Here is a 27,088-nt window from a genome sequence, read left to right as displayed (position 1 = left end):
GGCAATGACCTCAAGAGTCTGAAAAATCATTTTATGATCCCATTGTGCCTAGAAAATAAAAGCTAAAGTAAAAAGTTATATAAATGCTGTATTATCTTTTGTAATTAGTATTTACTTTCATTTCAGACAACAAATGTACAAACTGAAAAAAACCTGGCCATGACACATCATTACATATTAAATTTGCTTCAAAAAAAATTTTCCGGTGGGCAGTAGTGGCGGACGCCTGCGGACGCCTTTAATCCCAGCACTCGGGAGGCAGAGCCAGGTGGATCTCTGTGAATTCAAGGCCAGCCTGGTCTACAGAGTAAGATCCAGGACAGGCACAAAAACTACACATAAAAACTCTGTCTAAAAAAACCAAAAAAGAAAAAAAAGAGAAAAATCCTTCCTTTATTATGTACAAACTGTGAGCATTTAGTTCTCCACAAAAACCACTAAATGGTACATAGGACATTGCAAGTCATTTGAACATATACACTGCACAGTTAATTTCCATTTCATTAGGAATGCCCATGGAGCTTAATTCCTGAGTCAAGCTACTCACACTACCATTCTGCACAATTACTGGAATCCCACAGAAGAAAGAAAGGGGAAGATATCTGAGCTCCACATTTGCACTGGACCACAACCATGTGAAACTGGGAGGTATTTCTCCTACTTGAAGAGTAGAATTTAAACTGAATCATTCAAAAAAATACTCCAAGGCTTTTTTTCATGCTTCTGAAATATTTTCCTTAGTATGTTTAGAAAGTTTGATAGATTACCTCCATTCTCAATATAGCCACTGTCTTTAAAAGAGGCTTTAATCCCAGCACTTGGGAACCAGAGGCCAGCCTGGTCTACAGATCTAGTTCCAGGATAGCTAGGGCTGTTACACAGAGAAACCCTGTCTCGAAAAACCGGAAAAGGAAAGAAAAAGAAAAAGAAAAAGAGTGTGTCTAATAAAAATTAAAGGCCAGTGAGTCTAAAGAATAAAGACTACAAACAACAAAATGAGGTATAATGGTCCTTTTAACTAATACAGGAAAGCATAGAACAGTGTTTACACCATGATGAACAGCACTATCAATAACCAAATCCACCACAAACCCAATTTACAAATTCAAACATTTTCATACCTCAAAAAAAGACAATGACGCTCTAAAAGTAGCTAAAATTAACTACTAAAGCTGTAGCTCTCTAAACTTTGTGGGGTTTGTTTTTATCTTCTTTTTAACCACAATCCACCAATGTGCATGCATGCACGTGCGCACAAATACACACACACACACACACACACACACACACCAAAAAAACAAAACAAAATGCTCTAACAGTCAGCTATGTACATATGATGCAGAAATTATTAAATCATCCTTGTCTAAATGCAGCACTTTTAGAGCTGGAGAGCTGTCCAAGCGGTTAAAAGCACAGGCTACTTGTGCAGAGGACCCAAGTTAAGCTCCCAGCATCCACATGGCAGCTCACAACTGTGTAGAACTCCAGTTCCAAGGAATCTGACACCCTTTTCTGGCCTCCACAGACACCAGGCACACACATGGTGCACATACACACATGCAGGTAAAACATGTTATTTTATGTTTCAAGACACATAAAATAAAAATAAGTATCTTAATTCATTCAAACCTAAGTTTCAAATCCTTTTTTCCCATCATACAGACTGAATTTTAAATATAACACTTACAGCCAAAAAATAAATAAAATAAAAATATAAACCTACTAAATACCTGTATATAATAGTCTTTATTCTTGGACTACTTACTAAATAAGACAAAGAGACAGAAGAGGAGTTTACATTTTAGTGATAAATGTAAGACAGGATCATAATTTTTCTTGGTAAAAATTCTACTTAAATTAATGGATAAAAAATTGTATATTAATACATAGTCATAATAATATTAAGAAATATAGAAACATGTAAAGTACATTTAATTAGGGTACAAGATAATGCAACATCTGATGAGATAAGTAGCTGAGAACAATGAAAATATAAGGAAACATTTAAAACACTTTAATGAAATGAATAAAAATGTGAGATTTCAACCATATTACTTGAGGTTAACTATTGCTTTTTGCCTTTTCAAAGTGCTATGAAAATGATCTCTTCAGTGTAACTCAGTTGGCAGGGTGCTTCCCTACTATACCTCAAACTCTGGGTTTGAGCTTTAGCACTACTTAAATGAGGCTTATAATCCAAGCACTTGAGAAGTACAGAAAGGAAAATCAGAAGTTCAAGGTTTTCCTTGGCCACATAGCAAGGAAGCCAGCCTGAGATACATGAGACTCTGTCTCAAAGAAGAAAAAGAAATCATAACATCTTATTTTTCTCTTTTAAAACCTTTCTGGATTCAAGAGAATCAAACAAAATCAGTTAAAGGTAAGCCGATTTTGGCTTTAGTCTGTGTCTGTGATTTCTCTGTGGGAAGAGTATCTTTCATAGCAAAAAGAATGAACATTTTCTCCCTCTACTGATCTGGGAAACTGAGCACATGTGAACAACGTAGGAAGGTGAATGAACAGCAATGATGAAGTATGTTGATGTTCTCTAGAGGCCTGAAAACGGTTGTCTATCTCTACTGCTACCACTTCAGGCCTGATCTCCTCCTAAGGATTCTGCACCACAGCAAACATGGCTTTATTTCCCTGAATGCACACAAAAAAAAATCTCAAGTATTTACAATGCCACTGGCAATCACTCCTGTCTATCTGGACAGCGAGGACTCTGGTTTGTTTAGTACTTTGTTTAGTTTTTTTCTTTTTAATGAATACCTTATACAAAGACTGCTATGAAGTTAAGAAATTCTCATATACTAGGCTTTCCATTCTTGAAAGAGTAGAAAGAAAGATTCTGGACACTTATTCTGCTGTTTAGAAGTTATGGTGCCTTTACAGGTCCTGATGGTACCAGGCAAACATTATATACACTTTTAGAAATGTTTATAAAAAATGGAGTGTGGATTCTGCAGTGAACAGCACTTCAGACTGGGATTACACTGTCACCACAAAGGCATTTTCACATGCATCTCAGGCCGAACCAAATCCTAATGAATGGGACTTACTAACCCCACTGAAATGATAAGTCATACAAAAGCCGTGACATCATCTTTGATGACCTATTCTGCCTCACCTTATCTTATCAACCAGAATGAGGCTCTATGCAGTTCTATCTGCATGTTCTCACCACACACCTCCAAGAGCATAATTTACACTGCAATGTAACCAGATGGATGCAGCTGTCCTGGTTTCATCAATACTGCTCACAATCAAGTATCATGATTCCTCTCTTCCTATTATATATTTTCTTTCAGTCACATTTACCTTTCTAATAACAAGAAAAGCAGACTTCTGATTTAAGCCAATTTCAGTAATTGGCACTAAATTAACCTTCCTGCAAAGCAATTAAGAAAGTGAAAAACACCTATCAAATGCCTGTTTTCCAACACTGGAAAACAAACTATAAAACTGGAATCCCTAAGAAAGAGAAACAATGTGAACCCTACCATCATTTTCATTTCCTGTGTGGAGATAATCTGTAGATCAGCATGCAGAAAGTGGTCTCCCTGACCTGAGGGAACAGAACAGACTGGAGTTCTGGGAGGCAACAGCAGCTGCAATTCCTAAGGCACTGGTTGAGAGGAGGGAGCTATTTAGAGAAGTTATCTCTCTAGAAACCTTCAAGGCTAACTAACCCACAAATATGTTACTAATGACAAATCCTACAAGTCTATGGTGACACTCCACAACAGCAGGCTAAAACAAAAAAAGGAGCTGTGAGATATTTTAAGGCTGAAGCAGAATATATATGGAGTAAATGTTGAAAATCCAAGTACTCTAAAGAATCTCAGGAGTGTTATACCAAGTAACTAAATATGGCTGGACTATTCTAAGCACAAAAGTTACCCTAAACCAGTAATTCTAAACTTCCTAATGCTGCGACCTCAATTTTAATACAGTTCCTCATGTTGCAGTGACCCCAACCATAAAATTATTTTTGTTGCTACTTCATAACTGTAATCTTGCTACAGTTTTGAATCGTAATGTAAATATCTGTGTTTTCCTATGGTCTTAGGTGACACCTATGAAAGGCCATTTGACACACACACACACACACACCCAAAAAGAACCACTGCCCTAGACCTACCCTTCCCTGAGAAATGTGTAAAAACAAATATGGAGGAATACAAACACTTGTTTCCTGCCAGAACAAAGCTCTAGAATCTATAAAGAAAAAAAAAATTTAACAGGTTGTTGTGGTGCATACCTTTGATCCCAGCACTCAGGAGGCAGAGGCAGACAGATCTCTGTGAGTTCAAGGCCTGCCTGCTCTATAGAGTGAGTTCCAAGACAGCAGGTCTATACAGGGGAAAAGTCTCATAAAAGGGGGAAAAAAAAAAAAAACAGAATCTAAACATTCAATAGTATGACATTCACAGCACCAAGAATCCAGTCAAAGCTCCCTCTCATTCCCTGCTTCTGGAGATGACATCTTAGAGACACTCAGAATGCTTTTACAGGTACCATCACAGACTTTCCTATATTACAGCCTCCAATAAAAATGGCTTAGTATCCTTCTTGGTTAACAGAATTTTTCCCTTTAGACCAAGACAGTTGGAAAAGCACCACAATTGCCATGTGACATGGACCCAGGCAGGAGAGAATTATGCAGAGACCTTATTCCATTCTCTAAAATGAAACAACAACAACAACAACAACGAATCAGCAGTGTCTACAGGGGGTCTATGTGTGCTGAAGATGTCTGTGAAAGGACCAGGCAGGCTTTCCTGACCACGGAGCAGAAGAGTAAGAATAAAGGAAGGGTTGAAGTTGTACACCAGCAGTCTGAAAGACACACTTTATAATGAAGCATTTTTTTTAGTATTAAAAGAAAATCCAAAGGCAGGGAAATAAAAATTTACCAGCCATGTATATCAGCAGGAAAATATGGCCCATAGCAAGACAAAAAAAAAAACAAAAAAAACAAAACAAAAAAAAAAAAAAAAAAAAAAAAAAACCTGTTAACAGAAATAGGCCCAGAATGAAAATGTGGTATTACTAAACAAAGACTTGAAGACAACTATTACAAACCACTCATTTAAGAAAAGCAAAAGGAAAAATAGGGAAGGATTTAAAAATGACCAAAATAACATGAGCTTTGAGAAATAAAATAACATAATCTAAAACATAAACTTTCTATATTAGACAAGGTGGAAGAAAATACTAGTAGCTGATACACCCATAATCTCAACACTCAGGGCACAGGAGTAAGAGAAAAGCTGCAAATATGAGACATAATTTTCAGTCCAAAGGGGGAATGGGGAGATATATATATATATAATTAGGTTAGGGCTGGTGTGGGGGTTTGAAACACATGCATATAAATAATAATAAATAATTCAAACTATATCACTCACTCAGAGAGAGAGAAAGAGAGCTTGTCTTAAATAAAAACAAAAGATACAATGCTAGAAAATATTAAAAACTGAACTGCCAAACAAAATATTGGGAAAAAAATTTTTGTTTCCTCAGTAACAATTCTCACTGTATTAACCTCTATGTCCTAACAAAAAGAATAGAGAGTAGAGGCATTTAAAGACACCAAGACTCCCCGGGCAGTGGTAGCACACACCTTTAATCCCAGCACTCCAGAGGCAGAGTCAGGCAGATCTCTGTGAGTTCGAGGCCAGCCTGGGCTACAGAGTGAGTTCCAGGAAAGGTTCCAAAGCTACACAGAGAAACTCTGTCTCAAAAAAAGGAAACCCCCCCCCAGCAAAAAGATACCGAAACCCCCAGCCCCCGGCCAATGGTGGTACAGGCCTTTAATCCCAGCATTCAGGAGGCAGAGGCAGATGGATCTCTATGAGTTTGAGGCCAGCCTGGTCTACAGAGTGAGTTCCAGGACAGCCAGGGATGTTTCTCAAAAAAACAGAAAAAAAAACAAAAGACAACGAAACAAAAATGTTTTCAAATTATATGAAATATTATATAAGTATAAACACCAAATATATATAAGAAACTCATAATTAAATTATAGAAAACTAGGAAATCTTTTAAAAGCCATAGGAATAAAATATGTTCCTTATATAGAAAAGATATATATAATCATTACTGACTTACTGTGATGAACAATAAGCCAAAATACAATGTTTTTAGAAATCTCTAAGCTGAAACAAAGAAAAAAAGTTAGTCTAAAATTGTAAATCCAGCAAAACGATCCTTTAAATGTAAAGGCTAGCCAACGGAGGTATGGCATATGCCTTTAATCCCAGCACTCAGGAGGCAGAAGCAGGAGAATCTCTGTGAGTTCTGTGGGGGACCTGCCCCCACACTTATTTACCCCAGGGACTCTTGAGGAATGAGGGATAAGAGACTTAGTTAGAAATAGAGAGTGGAGAGAAAACACAGGATAGACTCGGGTGGGTCTGGATCCTTATCCACCAACCCAGAACTTTGTTCCAAAGTATAACAATGCCAAGGGGTGGAGCAAAAGACCTCCCCCTTGCTAGTTACAGTCACCTGGTGCCCAGGCCCATGGTCCAATCAACCTCCTTGGCAGTGCTGCTGGGTACAGCCACTAGGAAACCTAGTGGGCTCCAACAGAGGTCAAGTCCAGCCTGGCCTATAGAGTGAGTTCCAGGACAGCCAGGACTGTTACACATAGAAACCCTGTCTCAAAAAAAAAAAAAAAAAAAGAGTAAAGGCTAAACTTTTATTAGAGGAACAGAAATAAAGACAATCATTAGCTACATTAAAAAGGAAAATGAGACGAGGGAAGCATGTGTACACCAAGGAATGAGTAAAGTTAGAAACAGATAAATGTAACTTTCTTTAAGGCATGACATGACAGTGCAAGCCTATAATCCCAGCAGCTGGGAGGCAGAGGCAGCCAGGCAGAAGTTCAAGCCCATCCTTAGTAAGACAGTAAGTATGGGGGCTGGAGAGATGGCTCAGAGGTTAAGAGCACTGACTGCTCTTCCAGAGGTCCTGAGTTCAATTCCCAGCAACCACATGGTGGCTCACAACCATCTGTAATGAGATCTGGTGCCCTCTTCTGGCCTGCAGTCATTCATGCTGTATACATAATAAATAAATAAATCATAAAAAAAAAAAAAGACAGTAAGTATGCATTTACAGCCACCCTGGGCTACATGAGACCCTATCTCAAAACAAACAAAAAATACCAAAGACAAAACACAATTACCAATACTGGAAAGAAAACATGACTGCATACCTTAAACCCAATAAAAATGCAATATTATAATTTCATAACAATAAATGAAAAAGAACTGCTTTTCAAGGTGAGGATCATGAATCACAAAACCTGATCCAGCGCTGTAACACAGTAGGTGAGTGCTTACCTAACAGGACCAGAGCCCTATGTTCTCTAATCCCAGTACCAAAAAAATTATTTTAAAAACAGAAACTTTGACTAGCTTTATATGAATGAAAGAAACTAAATTAAAATTTTATTACCTCACAAAGAAAACATGTGACATAAAAAGCCTCACTAGTGAATTTCTATTCCTTAGCTACTTTGGTCTGACTGCATCCACCAAGGCCCATGCTAGAATGTATCCTCATGCAACAGTTCTGGGAGATGAAGTCTATGGAGAAATGTTCGGGTCATGAGGGCTCCACTCCTGTGGAAGGATTAATGCCTAAAAGGATCTGGTCCTCTGCCCACACTGTCCTCACACATAGGCACCTGATGATGTAGAAAGGCTCTTGCCACACACTGGAACTTTGACATTTGACTTTCCAGCCTCCAGACTATGGGATAATAACTTCTGTTCATAAACTGCTTAGTCTCTGGTACTCAGCTACAGCAACAGCAGAGCTATGAGAGAAGAATCTGGTACCTGAGAGTCAATTATTTGATACAATAAATAATTGAAACTTGAGAGCCAGTTTTAGAACTGGCGGTTGAATAAAAGCTAATACTATTTTTTAAGTGAATACTGGAAAAGGTAATAGCAATGGGTGGTTCTAGTGAGGAGCTATAAGATGAACAGAACAGAGAAAAAGCTCAAATTTTTTGAGATACCATACATGCTCGTGAGCAGAAAGCCAGTAGAAATATGGCAATTCTGACAAGGTCTCACACTGAAATAAGAAACAAGGCTACCTCAAGTCCACTCCCTACACTCTGATACAACAACCCTCCTTGGATCCTCCAGGTAAGGCTACCTCAAGAGAGCCTACACATGGCTTGGGCTACAGTTTGGGGAGGCACAAGCATCAAATACTAGCACCATCCATAGAAAGCAGACTTGCTGAGGGCCTGATTCCTACCTCCAACTAAATGTTAACAGACACGGCAGACAAGGTGAGAGTCCAGAGACTTGCAACAACGGTATAAACCCTGCAGAATTAGGGCAATGCACAGTAAAATGTGGAGCCAAGAACCATACCAAAACATCATACTGGAAAAACTGCAGGCTTGAGATCTCAACCTGTGAAAGTTGCTGCATGCATGAGCTATTGAAACCAGCATAGCCACAGAGGAGGAACTTCTTGAGTACTTTCAGAGGGCAGAACAGAGTCAAAACACAGAATACTCTATCTTTAAGATTTAACACTGCAGGAACAGGGGAGATGGCTAAGTGAATAAAAAAACTTGGGGCCATCTGAATTCTATCCTGGGAACACACACACAAAAAGCTGAATGAGGCTGCACACGTCTTTAATCCCAACACTACTAAAGCAAGATTGGACGCAGAGACCAGAAAATCTCAGGCCAGTTAACTTTGAGTCTGCAACACAAAGGCAGAAACAGACTCTGCCTCAACCATCCAGAACCGACCCCTAAAAGTTGTCCTCGGGTCACTACATAGATGTGTGGCACCACGCACGCATGCACGCTCACAAGAAAGAAACTTTTTTTAATGTTAAAAGATTTAGTGCTGTTCCTTCTGTTGAGTTTTGAACTTACTTAGGGCCAGGTACTTCTGTTTCTTGCCTATCTCTTCCTTCATGAAATAAAAATGTCTGTCCTATGTCTGCCCACAATGAGATACTGAACACACATAACTTGTTTTGATTTCACAAGCTCACAGTTAAAGGGGAATATCTGTCCCAGGATAAATCCAATTTGAATAGATGTAAATGAGACTGGATTTAAACTAAGACTTTAAAGTTGGTATTTGAAAGATTTAAGACTTTGGGGGCTACTGGTATGAACTCTATTTATTTTACATGTGAGGATAGGAACTGGGCGGACCAGAAGCAGAATGTTGTGGTCTTAATGTGTTCCCCATAAAAGCCTGTGTAGAAAATGTAATCTTCCATATTGGGAGGAAGAGCACAAGGAGAAATTCTTAGGTCAGGATTGGAGTATGCTCATTAATGTAGATCTTAAGTCTCTTACCACTCACTTTTCACTACTTTTGGTGATGACACAGGACAAAGGCCTTTGCTATATGCTTGAAGTTGGACATAACCTTGAAGTAACTAGATACATTTCTGTTTACTATAAACTGGGTAGTTAGAATATCTGGGGATAGAATCCAGGAGTATGAACTTGCCAAGAAACCCCACACTTTGTGATCAGGAAAGAGTCAGCTCCCTTTCTTGACTCGTTTCTTTTCTAAACAAAGAGGATAATGAAATTGGTGAAACTGAAATCCTAACATTAGGAAGAACTGCTAATGCTTTCAGGTTTTGGTTTGGCTTTTGGGCATGAAGGACTTCATTAAGTCCTATATATTGGGAAATTGCATCACTTTCTACAACATGCCAAATATTACAAGTAATTGAGGAAACCAAATAACCTACTAAATTCAGTATGGACTCAACATTGCCCTTTATACAGTACTCCTCCTCCCTCCTTGGCTGTCTCCTGTTAACTGCAAAAGCTAAGCTGCAGAACTACCATTTCCCAGTAGTCAGAGCTATGCATCATTTGCATACACATCAAAAACCGTAAAAAGTTCAACAGCATGAATCTATACCAAGGGAGAAGAAAGGATACAGAAAGAAAGAGACTTCTGCTTCTATCTTTCCAAACCATTAAGACTGTTTTAGCACTAGTTTAGTCTTCTGAGCTTTCAAAGCTAGTTAATATAATTCTTTTACACTAAACAGATAATTGTTAAAAGTCTACAAACATCTTGAAAAGGGGTGCTGGAGAAATGGCTCAGCTGTTAAGAGCAGAGATCCCTGGTTCAGCTGCATCTGTAACTGTGGTTCCAGAGTATCAGACACCTTCTTCTGGCCTCCTCAGGCACTGCACACACAGTAGGTGCATTTATATACATGCAAGTAAAATAAAAGTTAAATAAAACCTTCTTGTTTTAAATCTTGGAAAAAGGAAATGACAAGAAATAAAAAAATTAGCCACTTTAATTTTCAAAACCTAAAGACTGACTTTGGATTTTGTCTGAAAACTTTAATATTGCTTATTTATACTAAATCAGCTAGACCATAGTACCCTGTTCATCTTGTATCTGGCACCAAGCAAGGCTTTCCTAGAGATATTTTTGTGACTATTTTTATTTGGAATATATTATAAACTAAGACAATAATTTTAAAACACCAAACTTGTAAAAGGGACATTGGATCTCATAAAATATTTTTCTACTATAGGACCATCTTTTTCAACTTAAAAGTTTCTAAAATCAGGTACTCTTTAAACATCAATGAGATAATCAAAAGAAACAGTTAGGTTATTATTAAATGTTAACAAAGCTCCTTTTTCTGAACTTTCTTGCTATTCAGTGAACATCTTCACCAAAAAGTGTCATTTATATTTTTTGAAATGTGTTTATAAATACAGCTTTGTTTCACAACATTCAAAAACACAAAGGCTCCATTCATATCATAAAAATACCAATTATCTCATCTCAGAGCCACTGAATAAACACAAACCTGCTCTTTTCACAGGGAGCAAATGGACATTTTTCAGAAACTAAATCAACACTAAGTCTACCGAGGTGGTATTCTCAGAAATCTGCATGGTTTTACAAGCAATGGAAGTCACTGAGATTTTAAAAAATAAGCTCTCTCTCAGATTAGGTAAGAAAAAGAGAGCTGTGAGTGCTGAGGTGTAGAGGAGAGTATTCTGACAGCTGGTACCTCAGATTAAGGGGTCTTAAATCAGTGAACTGCTCCAGCAGAAAACATTGTGAGGAAGATTATAGCGATGAAATTTTTATTATCTTATCACAGCTCCAGACTGATATAAACCAAGAAGTCTTCTGATAAACTACTTCAACTGAAGTTTGATGATTTGAATAAGAGCCCCAATAGGCTCATATAGTTGAATAGTTGGTCTCCAGTTGGTGGAACTATTTGGGAAGGCTAAGTAGGTGAGGCCTTGCTGGAGGAAATGTGTCACTGGGGGCAGGCTTCAAGGTTTTCCAAAAGCCATTCCCAGTTAGCTCTCTCTGCCTCATAGTTGTGCCTCAACATCTAAGCTCTCAGCTGCTGCTTCAGAGCCATACCTCAAGCCTGCCTGCTGCTGTGCCCCATAACATCATGGTCATGGACTTTAACCTTCTGAGACTGTGAGCCCCAAATCAACTTTCTGTATATGCTGCCTTGTCCATGGTGTCCTATCATTGCAACAGAAAAGTAAACAATATTTTTCCAAATCACATACACACTGGTAACATTCTACCTTCAGATTAATTACCTCAGAGTGGCCAACCTAATTCTTCATAAAAAGTAAATAAAGAAGAGAGAAGGATGAGAAGAAAAAGGAGAAAATACTTGCTAAAGATGTATCTAGCTCTACAATCTCCAAGGGAACTAGGTATATATCTCAGTGGTATACATGGGGCCCTCAATTGGAGCCCAGCATTGAACAAAATAAAATTATACATCAACACATGCAGACAGCATACTTCTATAATCAACAAAACTAGCCTTGTCCCTAAAAATCTCACCAAAGGTAACAGAACACTAAGTAAAATATTTATTTTGTCATAAATTAAGCAGGGACCAAACTCACAGTTCCACTCAACAGGTCTTTTCTCTGCTCTTCAGAATACTTCCTCACATCTACTGTACTGCAAACTACACCACCTCATTTCCAGGCCAAAGCACAAATCAACTGGCAAAAATCAGGGTTGTTTAGGAAGAAGTCTAACTTTCAAAGTCCTGGCCTGGGCATTTACCAGTTCCAGATGTTGGTAAAATGGTTCCTACTGCTCTTATAAAACTGAGTTCCTATGACCAGTTAAGCCAAGAACCAGACAAGTTAGTTATTCTTTCCACCGTGTGACATTACTAAGAACAAATGTACCACACGTTCTTTGCAGGGAGGATGGGGGCAGAACACGCACACGCACACACCACCACCATCAAAGTATCACTTCTCATTGCTTGGAGCCAAAGCTGGCTGTGGCTCTGCAGAGCCAGCTGTACTCCTGTGAAAACCTCAATGGCTTTACCACCTGGCCACTTCCTGCCCATCGCTGATACTTAAATGTGGAGTCCTGAATGGGCTACGAGCTTTGTAGAAGAAATGAGAGGTCAGGTACAACATTCCACTAAACAACGCATATTTCAGGTCTCCAGTCAGCTAATCTTCATAAATCTTAATGTTTCCTCTGTCTTACCAGGAAGAGTATACTAGGGAAGAAAAATAAAATAAAAACTGGAATATTAAATCTCTTTCCAAATTATTACATATAACCTAACCTAAAACAAGAGTTTACGAGCCTCAAGGGGTATCTTCCTGTATCACAAGTGTAAAACATCACTTCTGTTTGCAAGGACTTTATAGACTAAATAACAATAACAACCAGTCACAACAAATAAAGAGATGAAGCAGATGACAGTACTCTAAAGAATGTTACAGGGAGTTCAAGAGCCCTCATGCAAACTCCCATAGTCTTTAGTTCTGTACATCACTTGCCTGTGCTTTTCAGTGTCATTTACAACAAACCATCAGAAAACTTTGGAGCTGTATTACAGTAGGAGATATAATCTCTTCTACCATCTCAACTGAAAATAGGTGTGAACATTCCAATACATAAAAACTATAAAATTTCCTATTCTTCCAAAAACACAAAGACAACTAAACGATAAGACATAAAAGTCCCATTCTCCCCCAAATGATTCAGACTGTAACTGTATGCAATTAACATCTTGAAATACTTTTTAAATGCATACCTATTTTACATAAACCTATGACTACACTGTTTTCTTTTAATAAAAACAAATCTTGAAGTACTTTATTTTAGAGAATATCAACCTTCCCCTACATCAGACTCCTTGTTTTAACAACAAACTAACGATTTCTAGAGACAGTGAGTTCCTCCTTAAGACAAACTATGCCTAGTGCAGATTGGTATCAGCGCAGGTGCGACTACCGCTACTTCATCAGCTTGCTGCTAGAGGGGCAGTCAGAAACCACACCAAACATGCATCACTCTTGATTTCTGTTTCCTTTGTGAAATGAACAGTTACCAACCTCTTACAAGAATCATGAAGTAAACAGCTATGAGTAAATATTTATGAAATATTTTTATAATGATTGAGATTGCCCCTTCTGGCAGCCACTCACTGGGCAGAACCCAACTGCTATTACAACTTGTTGGTGGAGTGAGTCTTCAGAGTCTAGCCATCTTGATGTAAATGGAGTCTGCTCACTGCAGCACTGCTCATAGGCTAGAAAAGAGGGATTAAGTAAATATGAAGACAAGAGAAATTTTGGCTAAACAATCTGCTTTGTGTTCCTACCGTACAGTTACCAGTTAAGCTAATTATCCAATTCTGTATCATGGATCTTCAGACAATTAACATTAGGAACAGTAAAAGAAACAGGTTTGCAAATTAGATGGAGAAGTCAGAGCAGACTCTACAAAAGCCCAGTTCACTACGATATGGAGGTTTTATCACTTCCATAGCTGTGTTAACAGTAGTGGCACAGAGCCAGCCACAGGCTCTAAAGATCGCACTCATTAAAATCATGACTTTTTTTTTTAATGAAAAAGACTGCCATGAGTATATCATAGGAATAAAAATTATGCCATTCATCTGAAAACTTTTCAAAAAGAAAAAAAAAAATCAAAGAGTGACTCTGTCTATCCCCTGTAAGTATCATGGCTCCACATTTTCTTCACAAAGCTGGAAGGATTTTCTTCTCTGTCTGCTACCAGACAACTGACAAAATCCAGAATGGGAGTGGTAAAGAATAAGGATTCCTTTTGAAGGGAACCATCTAATACTGGTTATATAGAAAATGGAAAAAGAATGAAAGTATTACACTGAGAGTTCCTTGAGTGTTTTCCTGTATCTTTAACTGAACAGAGAAGTCTGAGTATTCATTGACCCAAAGACAGCTAGCTTATCCTCAAAGTAGAATCTAAGTCCCTAAATCAGCCTATTAAATAAGACACTCAAAGAACAAACTCAGCCTGAAAATCCCCTAGCCCAAGAATCTGTTATAGAACTAATTCACCCCATTTTTTCTGTGTTTAAAGTTCCCAGTCTACACTTTCAATATAAAGAAATTTTTTGTGAGATTTAAAAAAAAAGTTTAGGTAGGTGGAGGTTTTCAGATTTTAGAAAAGAAAATATACTATATAGACTATGTTACAAATTGCTCCAACATCTGATAACCATACAAAAACTGGGGACATAGTATCAATGACATCCTTTCATATTAAACCACATATTACCAGCAAAATAATCTATCTACTAAATTTGTAGGTAAAAATTTTAAGACTTTTCTGGATTTCAAAATGACAACTCAGTGACTATGTATCTACAGCCTGGAAATGGGAGTTGCAGCAACAAAACACACTTAACCTGGAATAAAAATGGACAGCTGAGACTCAGGTAAAAGACACTAAGGGCATCTGGAAGAGTCTTGATATACATTCGATATAAGATGTTGGCTTTCTGTCCTATTTATGGGGAAGGCGTGCAAACACGACACAAAGACATGTGGAAGCCAGAAGACAGCTTGTGAGTCAGTTCTCTTCTCCCACCAAGGGAGTTGCAGGGATCAAACTCAGGTCATCAGGCTTGGCAGCAAACACCTTTATCACTGACCAGCCCCAGCCCCAAGAGATTCGATATAAGATTCTCTTTAGCTTTATTCCAAACTGGAACCAACACTGCAAGACAGCTTACAAAATTGTGAGATGGCAACAACAACCAGAACCTCTGCCGGGATAACGAGGACAGCTTCATTTGACAGAGCTTCCAACAAAGCCTCGGAGAAGCTTACAACTCAGAAGAACTCAGAATTTTCAAGCCTGCTCCACAAGCAGACAACTCAGAACCTACATATGGCCACACCATGTTTCTACTATAACTTCAAAGTGAGGTTAGAGTTTTCTCCTGTCCAATAGCACAAGCAAACTCCATCTATCTCCAACAACTTCAAAACAAGGTATGCCTCCAGGACTGAAGTGTGGTAGCTCCTAACACAAATCTTGCCATGCTCCCAAATACAGCTCTGTTTAGAGTGGAAGAACCTGTCACATTATGTCCAGTCTGCACTCTGTCAGCCACCAATGAAGTAGTGTTACAGTCACTAATTATGACATGATCCTGCTCACACTAGGTCACCAGAAGCAAGGACACAGATGAACCAGGACTTCCACCTGGTTCCAAGAATGATGCTTCAGCAATCTGATTATCACAATTCTGAGAGCCTCTCGGTCCCAAACTAGTTGCCCTCTTAAGCCTAAAGCAGTGGGCAAAACCACATCTTGGACAAAGTTTCTCTAACTTTTGATTCTTTTGGTTTGGCATTCTTTAGACTAGGCTGACCCAGATTTCACTATAAGACCCAGGCTAACCTCAAGTTCACAATTCTTCAGCTTTAGCCATCTACATGCTACAATTATAGGTATAAACCACCATTTCTATTTAGCTCCAGTATTAAAAACAAAAAGAATTTTGAGATGTGATAACAAAGCTTTAAAAAAAAAAAGGTCTATCCTGTAAGTTATCTCTGATTGTTTTATTATATTACTTTGAAGATTCCATCTCTGACTCATGATCGACTAGAATAAAGACTAGTAACTAATCCTTAATCTGTTTTCATTTCTGTGTGATCTTTAAGTCCCCCCAAGCAGCCTCAAAGAGCTTAAATGACTCATCATGGTCACTCTAAGACCACAATTTTAACCTGCAACACGTGAGAGCACACTTTAAACACAGAACAAAAATAAAGGTATTTTTATAAAAATATAATTTTTCTTCCAATTCAAATGTATATTTAAAAATTATAGGATGGGGGTTAGAGTGAGCTCAGTGGTTAGGAGCACTGGCTGTTTGTGCAGAGGACTCAGGTGCAACCCTTAGCACTCATACCACAGCTCACAACCATCTGTAACTTTAGTTCCAAGGAATTCAACATCCTTTTCTGGCCTCCATGGTCACCAGGCATGCTCAGACAGGCAAAATGCCTATACACGTAAAATAAAAATAACAAATCTTTTTTTTTTTAATTCTAAGACGACCCAACTGGAAACAGAAAGCAGGTTCAAATGGCAGTCACACTAGGAACATATCTACCTAAACTTTAGTTGATAAACTTTCTACCTACAAAGCCACTCTTGCTTTAAATAGTTTTCTGTAAGAACAAGAAAAGGATAGCTAATGAATGCGCTCTAGAACTGGGCCTACCTGAGGACAGACCAGTGACCCATCCCTGGCCCTATCTCCAGAGACAAAGCAGAGCAGGAGACAAGCAGGGCCATGTGTTAAGCATGGTAATCTTCAGAGCCTCAGTTTTACAACAAGCTTGTTTACAACATGCATTAGGAAGTGAAATACATGAAATTTAGTTAAGATTGCTTCTGCTAATTTGCAATGCATTCTTTCTCTACCAGTGAGAAAAGTGGAGAAGTTCTAACCCAGTGGTTCTTAATCTTCCTGATGCTGTAACCTTTTAATATAGTTTCCTGACCCTTCCTTACAGTTCCTTATGTTGTGGTGACCCCCAGCCTAAAATTATTTTCATTGTTACTTCACAACTGTAATTTTGCTAGTTATTAACTGTGATATAAATATCTGTGTTTTGCCATGGTCTTAGACAATCTTTGTGAAAGGATCCTTCAACCCATCCCTCAAAAGGGGTCATGAGCCATAGGTTGAGAACCACTACTCCACCCCAACATCTTCTGCAGTCTCTCCAAGCCTGTCTCCCAGCTATTCTCTCAGGTTATATAATTTTTATTCCATTAAGAATTTCAAGCAGGCTGGGTGGTGGTGGCGCATACCTTTAATCCCAGCACTCGGGAGGCAGAGCCAAGCAGATCTCTGTGAATTCGAGGCTAGCCTGGGCTACAGAGTGAGTTCCAGGAAAGGTGTCAAAGCTACACAGAGAAACTGTCTCAAAAAAAAAAAAAAGAATTTCAAGCAGGTGGAAAAAACACTACCACTACTTACAGCTAAGGAATAGTGAGACCTAAGCATAGAAGGTTTGCAAAAATCTCATTCCGTTCACTGTTCTGCACCCTATAGTACCTGATCTACAAAATAACATTAAGAAAAAACAATCTAAGGGGCTGGAGAGATGGCTCAGGAGTTAAGAGCATTCACTCTTCTTCCAGAAGACCCGAGTTCAATTCCCAGCACCCACATGGCAGCTCACACCTGTCTGTAACTCCAGTTTGACAGGACACCGCCACCCATGGCAAAAACACAAATGCACATAAAAAAAAAAAAAGAAGAAACACTCTAAAGAAAAAAAGAAAGTAAACTGCAATTAAATTCCCTGGTAACCACCAGCTGATCTTTCAAAGCTACTCTTGGGTTTTCTTATGTCTTTCTTATACATGTAACATGCAAAAACACATCTAACTCGATCACATCAAAAGAGCAGCTTGATACGTTGCCCTCATGAGGCATTTACTCAACTCCACCACCACAAAGATAATACTTTAAACTACTTAGAACAATTCCTATCCTAACAATTATATAAACACTGGCTATAAATTGCTGATTATAATTATTATTACTGTTAATGTGCCCATAAATTCTAGTTAAGAAGAAACTGCATCATGGATATGGTAGTTCATGCCTGTAATCCCAGCTTTTTGGAGGCTGAAATAGGAGGACTACCATAAGTTCAAGTCTGCTATGGACTACACAGTGAGTTAGTTCTAGGACAGCAGAGATCTGTTTAAGAGAAAAAGGACCAGATGGTGGTGGCGCACACCTTTAATCCCAGCACTCGGGAGGCAGAGCCAGGTGGTTCTCTGTGAGTTCGAGACCTGCCTGGTCTACAGAGCGAGATCCAGGACAGGCACCAAAACTACACAGAGAAACCCTGTCTCGAGGAGAGAAAAAAAAAAAAAAAAGAAAGAAAAAAAAAGAAAAAGGGAGGTGGGAGATGCCACAATAGTAATAGTAACCATTTGAGTTAGCTTTATGATATACAAAATACACAATAAATAACTTTATTTGATCCTCACCAGGATTCTGAAAATGGGTATTACCTACTTTACACAAATAAGAAAAGTATGCTCAGGGGATTTAAATGATGTGCTTAGGGCCATACTGCTAGTAAATTCAAAGCACTGATTCCAGGTCAATTGCATGGTTCTGAAGGTCAACTCCACCCACTACATGACTGTGCCTCTTTCCTGAAAAGCCAGAATTCAAGGACTTTTTCACTAACTCAATTGGTCCCTCTGCATCTCAATAAGCACAAGTCAGACTGCAGGGAATTCTCTCCACTAAGTGCACAAACCCTCTATATGTAACACTGGTGTAGTGGACTGTCACCACTGCTCAATCCATTCAAGCTAATAAGCATCTGTATCTTTACCTTCAATAATCAAAGTCAGATTCTGTACATCTATACCACTAACATCATTCTTAGCCTCATCATTTCTCTCACCGAGTTCATTTCCCTACAGAATTCATTCATTAACTCCTTGATTATAACTTATAGGTATGGGAAAAAAGTCTGTATCCCTTACCAAAGGGGAAATGTGTGTGTATGCGCATATACGTATGTACAAAAAGTGTTCATTACCACATTATCGTATCAAAAGGAAAATTAACAAAACCCCTATATTCAAGCAATCAGAAAACTGAAATATTTCTATATCTACTCCATGCAAGAGATGCAACTATTTTAAAACAAGTTGGTAGAGCATATAACAAGAGAAAATGCTCGTGATAGAATATGGAGTGAAATTTTTAGAGGGTGGGTATAAAGTGGAACTACCATTAAGATTTCACCTTGGAAAATACGAATACAGCACTTCTAGGTGGAAAAAAAAAAGACTAAAAGAAATAAATCAAAACCTAACAGTTTTCTCTGGACAGTGAAGTAAGGGTGATTTTTTTTCTCCCTATTCTCCAATTTTCTTGACAGTTGACAACTACACATTAATTTTATAGGCAGATGTAAGGGTGAGTTATTTGGTTTTTTTTCTAAAACACTTTAACTCATTTCCCAGCACTTTCCTCTCAAAAACCTCCAAATTAGTCATAAGAGTTTTGAGTCATTTGAATTTATATGTCTTTTGTTATTGGGGTAGGGGGGTGTGTAGGGGGCTGTTCCTTGTTTTTTATTTGGTTTTGTTTTTTACAACACAGGAATCAAATTCAATGGTTTATCACTCTAGGTAACTGTTTTACCACTGAATACTCCCCCAAGAAGGTTGTGTTAAATTTACGACTCCAAACAATTCATCTTCCTTATTTTCACAACTCCCACCCTCCAATCATGGCAGAGCTACAACCCTGAGTTGTCGTCTTCTTACCCACAGGACTCAGACTCTCTGATTCTGTAAATCCCTTACTCCTAGTTCCTTCTTTCTCCTTCCCACACACACTGTGGCTAAATCCAAACCTTAGTATCTCATCTCTAGATCAGTACAACTTCCTAAAGAAATGTTTTCCTTATTCTAGTGCCTTCCCAGTACCAATTCATTCCGCCACAATTTGCTGCACATCAAGTGCTGCTGTTCTTGGGGCTTCCCACTTATTAGCTCCTCTGACCCTGTACCAAACTTCCCAGTAGCTATTACCTTATAGATGAAGAAGAGTAGCCTACAGGGGTTAGGTAACTCACCCATGTCCTCCAAGCTAGTGATAATAGTGGTAATATCTGAATGTGACCCGAACAAATTCAGCTCCAGATAATAGTCGGCAACTATGAATTCTGGAATGGCAATCAATTAAAGCCTCCTTCTCTTTTCTCAAACTGTATAGATCTTTTAGTCACATCAAATTACTACTTTATACTACCCCAACTCTGGGAGGTGTGTTCTTCTCCTCACTGAATAATCCTGCATATTGCCTTCACCAGTCAACACTAAATTAAACTTGTTAGTTTCCTCACTCTATATAGCACAGCCCTCTTAAGAACTCAACATAAGTTAATGCATTTATAATTCTTGATATTCTCTAAGTACACAAGTTACCCTCCAGTTTTCTATTTTATCTTTACATGTAAACAATGAAACGTCTCCACTTCCAGTCTATGACCTTCTCTATTTCCCATCTTCCCAAATGCTAGTATTATAAGACCAGGCTGCATAAAGTAATAATTAATAAATTGTTATCTGACTGACAATCATATGGCTCAACTATTTAACAAAGCAGGATATCATTCATTAGCCTTCTGTGGTGATATGCTGGTCTTCTCACTTTATTCCTTAAACACATTAGATTTGTAACTTCAACATTCCCAACTAAAAGTACACATTCAGGTGACACCCAAAAGCAGTCTGTCTGGTCTCCTGGTTTTTTTGTGGTTTTTTTCAGTTTTAGTTTTCTTTTAAGTTAGCTTATGCACTGTCCAGAAACACCATCTTAATAAGTACCTCTCTCTAACCGCACTCTCTTATAACAAGATGCCCAAGTCTTCAAACATATAAAGCAGGCAGTGAATTTCAAGAATGATTACCAATTGTTTAAGAACAGAAAAGACTGACTTTAATAATTGTGTACACTCTATGATCTTCTTAAACCAAAATGTAGAAACAACTCTGATTATAATTTAAGGCTGAATGTTTTCATTTTCCTATCCAAAAGAACCACTGTGAAACTCAGGGAAGACAATATACCAAGAGATAGTTTAAAGACAGAAATACAAATCTATACATGAGCTGTTGGTGAAAAGACAAAAACAATCAATCAATTATATGCACATTTCACTAAGTATAACAAGTCCCAAGCACTGTGATCTGATGAAGGGTCACTGCAGAACTGTTCTCAAGAGCACAGTGCTCACCGCTACAATCTTGTGTTTCATTTTTCTGTTTTCCAAGTTTGTACTTAAATTTACAAGGTTTTAAAAAAACCTCTTTGTTACTTATCCTTTACCTTAATAAACCATTTTAACTTAAAATATTACATGTCTCCATATATCTGCTGAGTCTGCAGTTACTATTCATCAGTACAGCAATATCTAAAATGTTGAATCTTACCATATACATAATACTAAAACTTAGTTATCCTCAATCTCAACACTAAATGGTATACACGGAGGCCCACACCCCACTCATAACCTGAAAATACCTTGAGTGACAGGCCAACTTAGTTTCCTTTTTATTTAAAAAATCACCATTTCTATTTGTACTATAGTTCAGTTTTAAAACCCCTTAGTAAAATCTTGGTTTTCTGCTTTCATTTCTTTTTCACTAGATATATTCAAATTCTACTCTAGCAATTTGAAACACTATAGGATGGGTCCACATTTAATAATCTTATCACACCTAATGGAGAGTAAATAATGTTATGCATTTTTTTAATCAGTAGGAAAATGTATGCAAGTATAAAAGGGCAGCATGAGGATGTCTTTACCTTACCACTATCAATTCCCGATTTATGAGACTTAAGCAAGACATAACCACTGGAGGGAACGGAAAGCAACACTGCATCTGTGGGTAGTTCCCTTCTTTGTTGTTGTTTATGGTATTGATCTGTTTGTTTTGATGGTCTCGTGTAGCCCACACTGGCCTTTAACTACGGACCCAAAGATGACCTTGAATTCCTGTTCCTCCTTGCCTCTGGGTCGAGATTACAAGTGTGAGCCACTATACTCAGATGTATATATTTCTTATAAACTATATTTGAAGCTCATGTACCCCACCTTTCATTTCCAAAAACATACTTATCACAAGGTCAGTAAGAACATCTCATACAACCTCTCACACCAAGTGGACTAATTTAATCTACCTATAATGCAAAGGAAATAACATCTTGAGGAAGAAATGACACTGTACAGATTCAAGTAATAAATATGCATTCATCTTTTCTATACTGACTTCCAAGTTATTTGTTTTGTTTCAGAAACAAGATAAAAGGGACATCTCATTCTATAGAATATATTAGGTACTTCAGGTTAAAAAAATACAAAAGTATTGTACATAATTTGGATTATATTTCAAAAATAATCAACTACAAAATTAAGTCCTTCTTTTAAGGAACGAATAATGAGGAAGATGTAATACTGCACATTATAAACTGCAGCTCTCACAAAGCAAAAGATGAGTGTCTCGAATGTTACACCAAAGACAAAAAACCTCTAGTCTTTACACACGGCTCTTCAAAAGGAGCATGAGACCTTCACATCCTATATGTTGCACATCAATAGAAACTAGAGTGTTGTTACAAATATCCTTTGAAATGTCAGTAAGATAGATGCACAGTGCATACGCAGAATATTACTGTGCCAATTTCTTTTAAATATTCACTTTGAGATAAGAAAGGCTAGAGAGAAATTGTATCCACCAGATATTTTGTTGTAAAATAACCTCATGCAATTGTCTCGTTTTGAAATTTAAATCTTACTATTGTTATAATTCTTTTAAAACAAACCTCACAGCTAAATATTGCTATGTCCACAGAATATAGAAATTTAAGTCTATATAACATCTTAATCCAGAGAAATGAGTGTGACTTCTATCACAAACATTTGTGTGACACAGCCTTGCAGAGGTGGCAAGGCCAGTCACATACTTGCAATCCAGCAGATATTTTCATAGCAGAAGTCGTTCTGAATTTTTAAAAATAAGTATAACTGCACTCTCATAACAAGTTTCTAATGTTCCTATCCTAATCAATGCCCAGTTACAGATGTTTTCCACAACATGAGATGAAGCTAACAGTATAAAACAGCAATCAGGACTCACAGAGCACACCAGGCACCTACCATGTCTTACAGAATGTCCACCTAAAAGCTCATAACAATGAACTTATTTATAAAAATTAAGATGTCCTCTAAATGCTAGTGGAGAGCTACACTACAGCCACTACTCTACAGATAATTTTCTTCTTCCTCTGTCCCAAAAGCAGAAAATGCCCCAGTAATTTCTAGGCAAAGGGGAAGAGGTGGGAGAAGAATTGGAATCTGGTTAACATTTCCTATCTTTATAGTCAAAAACACTAGCCTTCAGGTTATATGAAATCCAAAACTGCTTTTTATTCTCCTGTTTGGTATGTTAGATGACAGGCATCCTATCATTTCCCCACACGCTGTAATGTCACAGCTAAAATGAACCCAGCTAACCCAATGTGTGATTTTAAGCATAAACATTTTTTTAAATATGAAGTAGAAATACAATAAAACATTAAAGTCAGATATAAAATGATTTCTGCTCTCACAGCACTTTGGAAACCAGCTCTGACTTTACTAGGTAAACAAAAAACGCTGATCCAAACAGAGTGCCTGAGCTTCTGCCCTGAAAGCTAAGAGCGGCTTTCTCAGGACAGTGCTCTCAATGCTCCCTCTCCACCTCTCTGGACACTGAGGAACAGCTTCAAGAAAACAGAAATTACAGCTTCTATAGACGAGAATATACCCTGCTCTGGAACGCGTCTTTTTAAATTGTAAGTTTTCTTCAAGTTGAGACACTGTTTAGTAATATGACAAAGTAGTATACCAAAAACAAACAAATGTAACATTAACAGTATTGGCTTAGAAATCTAACTTTAAAAAATATAATGATTACAGGACAAAAATTCACTCATCTAACATGTCATTTAAAATAAATATAAGGAAAAAAACAAAGAAAAAATAAAATAAATATAAGGTTTCATTTATTTTTAACATAAAATTAACATTTTAAATTAATGTCCACAAAATGATTTCCTAAAGATTTCCAATGTAAAAGCCATTTTTTAAATAAATACAACTTACTAATTATTGTTTGTCTCAAGTCTACCTTTTATGCAATAGATCAATAATACTTCTATCCATTTTGGAAGCTGAGATTTATTAACACTAATGAGCTGAAAATATATTAAATGGCCGCATATATAAAAGGAACACCCATGAACCACAGAACGCCTTCTTCGGGCATCTTTCTAAATGCAATCATGACACAATTCACCATGTTCAAGACAATTTTCAACCTTAACATTCACAAAAAGAGAGCAACTTTAAATCCATGTTGAAATTCTTTAAAACATATCAAGAAATCTTTAAGACAACGCTCCAAGTTTGAGACTTTTTTCAGTTGATTTTAACCCAACACAGTACAGAATGGCGTGACAGACATTAACATGCTTTATGCTTTTCTATTAAAATATCTCAGAGCACTAGAATATAAATTGCTGATTTTCACCGTCATCTTACCTGACCCGCTGAACTGACTGCTTCCCAGGGTCGTGGGTCTTGTTTTCCCACTGTTAACAGGTGGAGAAAACATCTGCAAAATAACCCAAATCTATCTGTTAATCCTGAAATTCATCTATACTCCTTGCAAAGAAAAGTTCACCAAGTATCATTAATTAGTTCCTTAATTTCCATAGAGAATTTGAAATAAAAATGGAAGCCACACTCAGACCAAGTGTGGCAATAACAAGTGATATTATTTACTAATACTTCTTGGGAAAACTGGTGACATCTGCGAAGAAAACCCAGCCACAGGCAAGATTCCAAGATAGTTAAGTTTAAACAGCAAATTTTTACCCATGATCTTCACTTTGGCCCTAAGTGATTCTCATTACATTAACATTACTTAATAGCACTTGCGATGAGAATCATGTCCGATGAAATTACTACATACAGGAAAGATAACAACAGCTCTAACACAGCAGGTACTGGCCCTGCCTTCTAGGAGCAGTTAATGTTGAAATTCAAAACATTAGTAAGAAATAAGGGCAACGGGATCTGTGGCTTCACCTTTCATTTTTAAATCATTTTCCATATTACATATACACACCGCATATGCATAAAAGTATTCAGCTCAGAAGACTGGGAATTCTAGCGCTAGGCTGGCTTTTCTGAAGCTGACACTTTTCAGGTACCACAAGCCACATGATGTCTTGGGGAGGGAAATCCCGAGAAGAGTTTAAGAGAAAAAAAAAACAAAAACCTCTCTTTCATATAAAGTGTAAAATCCCTAATAATCATCAGGGCTAGGCAGTGAGTCAACCAAAGCTCATGATTGCATTGTTCTTCTTATAACTGGTTAAATCAAATGACCCCTCTGGCATTAAAGTTTGAAATCTGCAAGTCTAGACATTACATCAAAGTTCAGGTGTCCAACTTGGGGGAGCTGGACTCCAGCCCTCAGAACTATCGCTGAAAAGCAGACGGAGTTGGCCGCTGCCATGTCGCCTTCCCCCTTTCCTCCCTGGCTCGCTGTCTCGGGAAAGCTCAGCAGAACCCCAAGATGCGGAGGAAAGCTCTCCTACCGCACTGAAGTCCAGCAGGTCGCTCAGCTCCTTGTCGGTCCCGATCGCGGCCATGCGCTGCTGCTGGGGATTCATCTTCAGCCACTTCTAGCAGGTCCTACGGCAGAGAAGACAAGCTGAGCCGCGGAGACCCGGAGACCCGGAGGCCCGACGTGAGAGGGAAGAGCGTGGGGCAGCGCTCGGGCTTTGGGGGACGCCGGCCGACACGCCAGACCCCCCACGCATCCCCACCGAGGGGGAGGGCAGAGGCGGGTGAGCCGGGTGACCGCTGAGCTGCGGGAGGGAAGCCACGCGTGGCTCGGGGGCTCCCGCAAGTTTCCGAGGCGGCTCGGCTCCGGGGGGTCCCCCGCGGCGGAGTACGGAACGAGCCCGCGCCCGGCGAGGGAGGAGAGAGCGGCGGCGACCCGGAGCCCAAGTGACTCACCCGCTCGGCAACAATAGAGCTGACAAGTTGCGGGGAGCGCGCCGCTCCCAGGCCCGCGTCTGCGGCCCGGACGTCCCCGGCGGGGGGTCCCCGGGGTGGCGGAGAGAGCGCCCCACGCGCGTCCGCGCACGGCAAACTCCCGCCCGGCCTCCTCCTCCTCCCACTCGGGCCGCCCCGGCCCGGACTCGGGGAACAATGAGACGGGCTCGGCGGCTCCCCGGGCCCCCCGAGCGCCGAGCCCCGAGCGCCGCGCAGGCCGACCGCCGCTGCCCGGGGCCTGGACCCCGCGGCTCGCGCCTCCGCCCCGCCGCGGCGCGCCGCAACTTGGACGCGGCCCCGGGCTCCGCGCCCTACAAAGGGACCCGAGTTCCGCGCGTCCCGCCCGCCGCCCGCGGTTACCTGCCGCCCGGGCTCTGCATCCAACCTCCCCGATTAAAGTTCACTTTGGCCGGGAGCGCGGGCTCAGGCTTTTTCCGCCCCCTCTCCGCTACCCCTCGCGCCGCCGGCGGCTCGGTGGCCTCGGGCCCGCGCGAGCGCTTGGGTCCGCGCGCGGCTCGGGCGGCTCTCGGGCTTGGCCGCCCGTGGCTCCCCCGGGCGGGCTGGCGGTCCCCCCGATAGAACTTGTGGGTCTCCTCAGGCGGACATTTTTTTTTTTCCGCTGAGGCGGCCTCAGCACCGAGCTCCGCTCGCCTCCGGATCCCTCCGCGCCTCCAGCGCGTCGGCTTAACCCCTCGCTGCCCGGCGCGCTCCCGCCTCCCGCGCCGAGGAAGTGGGACCGCGGAGGGGGCGGGGAGGCGCGGGAGGCGGGCGGGGCGAGGCGAGGCGGCGGACGGACAAAGCCCGCGGCCGGCAGCGGGCGTCTCCTCGCGCTCGCGGCGCCCCGGAGCGCGGCGGGCGGGCAGGCGGCGGCGGGGACGGCGACGGGGGACGCGCGGGACGCAGCTGGCCGGCAGCTGGATTCGCCACCCGCAGCCCCTTCCCGAGCTCCGCCACGCCGGACCCGGGGAGCTGCGCGGGGCCGCAGCTGCGGTGGGCGGACTCCGGGACGAGCGCGGAGCCCCCCCCCCTCCACGCCGCGCGAAGCAGCTCGCT

General features: G+C 40.0%; 1 protein-coding gene across 2 annotated transcripts in view; it reads right to left on the bottom strand.

Moving 5' to 3' along the window:
- Tcf12 (transcription factor 12) overlaps positions 1-26,700 on the bottom strand; it is a 284,313-nt gene extending 257,613 nt beyond the window's left edge. Inside the window, exons 1-3 of one of the 2 annotated variants that reach the window (XM_028865514.2) lie at positions 26,396-26,700; positions 25,573-25,669; positions 24,509-24,581 (exon numbers count right to left, since the gene is read on the bottom strand). In XM_028865514.2, coding sequence (XP_028721347.1) covers positions 24,509-24,581; positions 25,573-25,647 — 148 coding nt within the window. In that variant the 5' untranslated portion in view covers positions 25,648-25,669; positions 26,396-26,700. The remainder of the gene's footprint in view (positions 1-24,508; positions 24,582-25,572; positions 25,670-26,395) is intronic. The other variant, XM_028865524.2, reaches the window with a different exon arrangement.
- Between the last annotated feature and the right edge of the window lie 388 nt (positions 26,701-27,088).

The sequence above is a fragment of the Peromyscus leucopus genome, chromosome 7 (assembly GCF_004664715.2).
Source record: "Peromyscus leucopus breed LL Stock chromosome 7, UCI_PerLeu_2.1, whole genome shotgun sequence".
In the NCBI taxonomy this organism is placed as follows: Eukaryota; Metazoa; Chordata; class Mammalia; order Rodentia; family Cricetidae; genus Peromyscus; species Peromyscus leucopus.
This window is presented reverse-complemented; position numbering and strand designations above follow the sequence as displayed.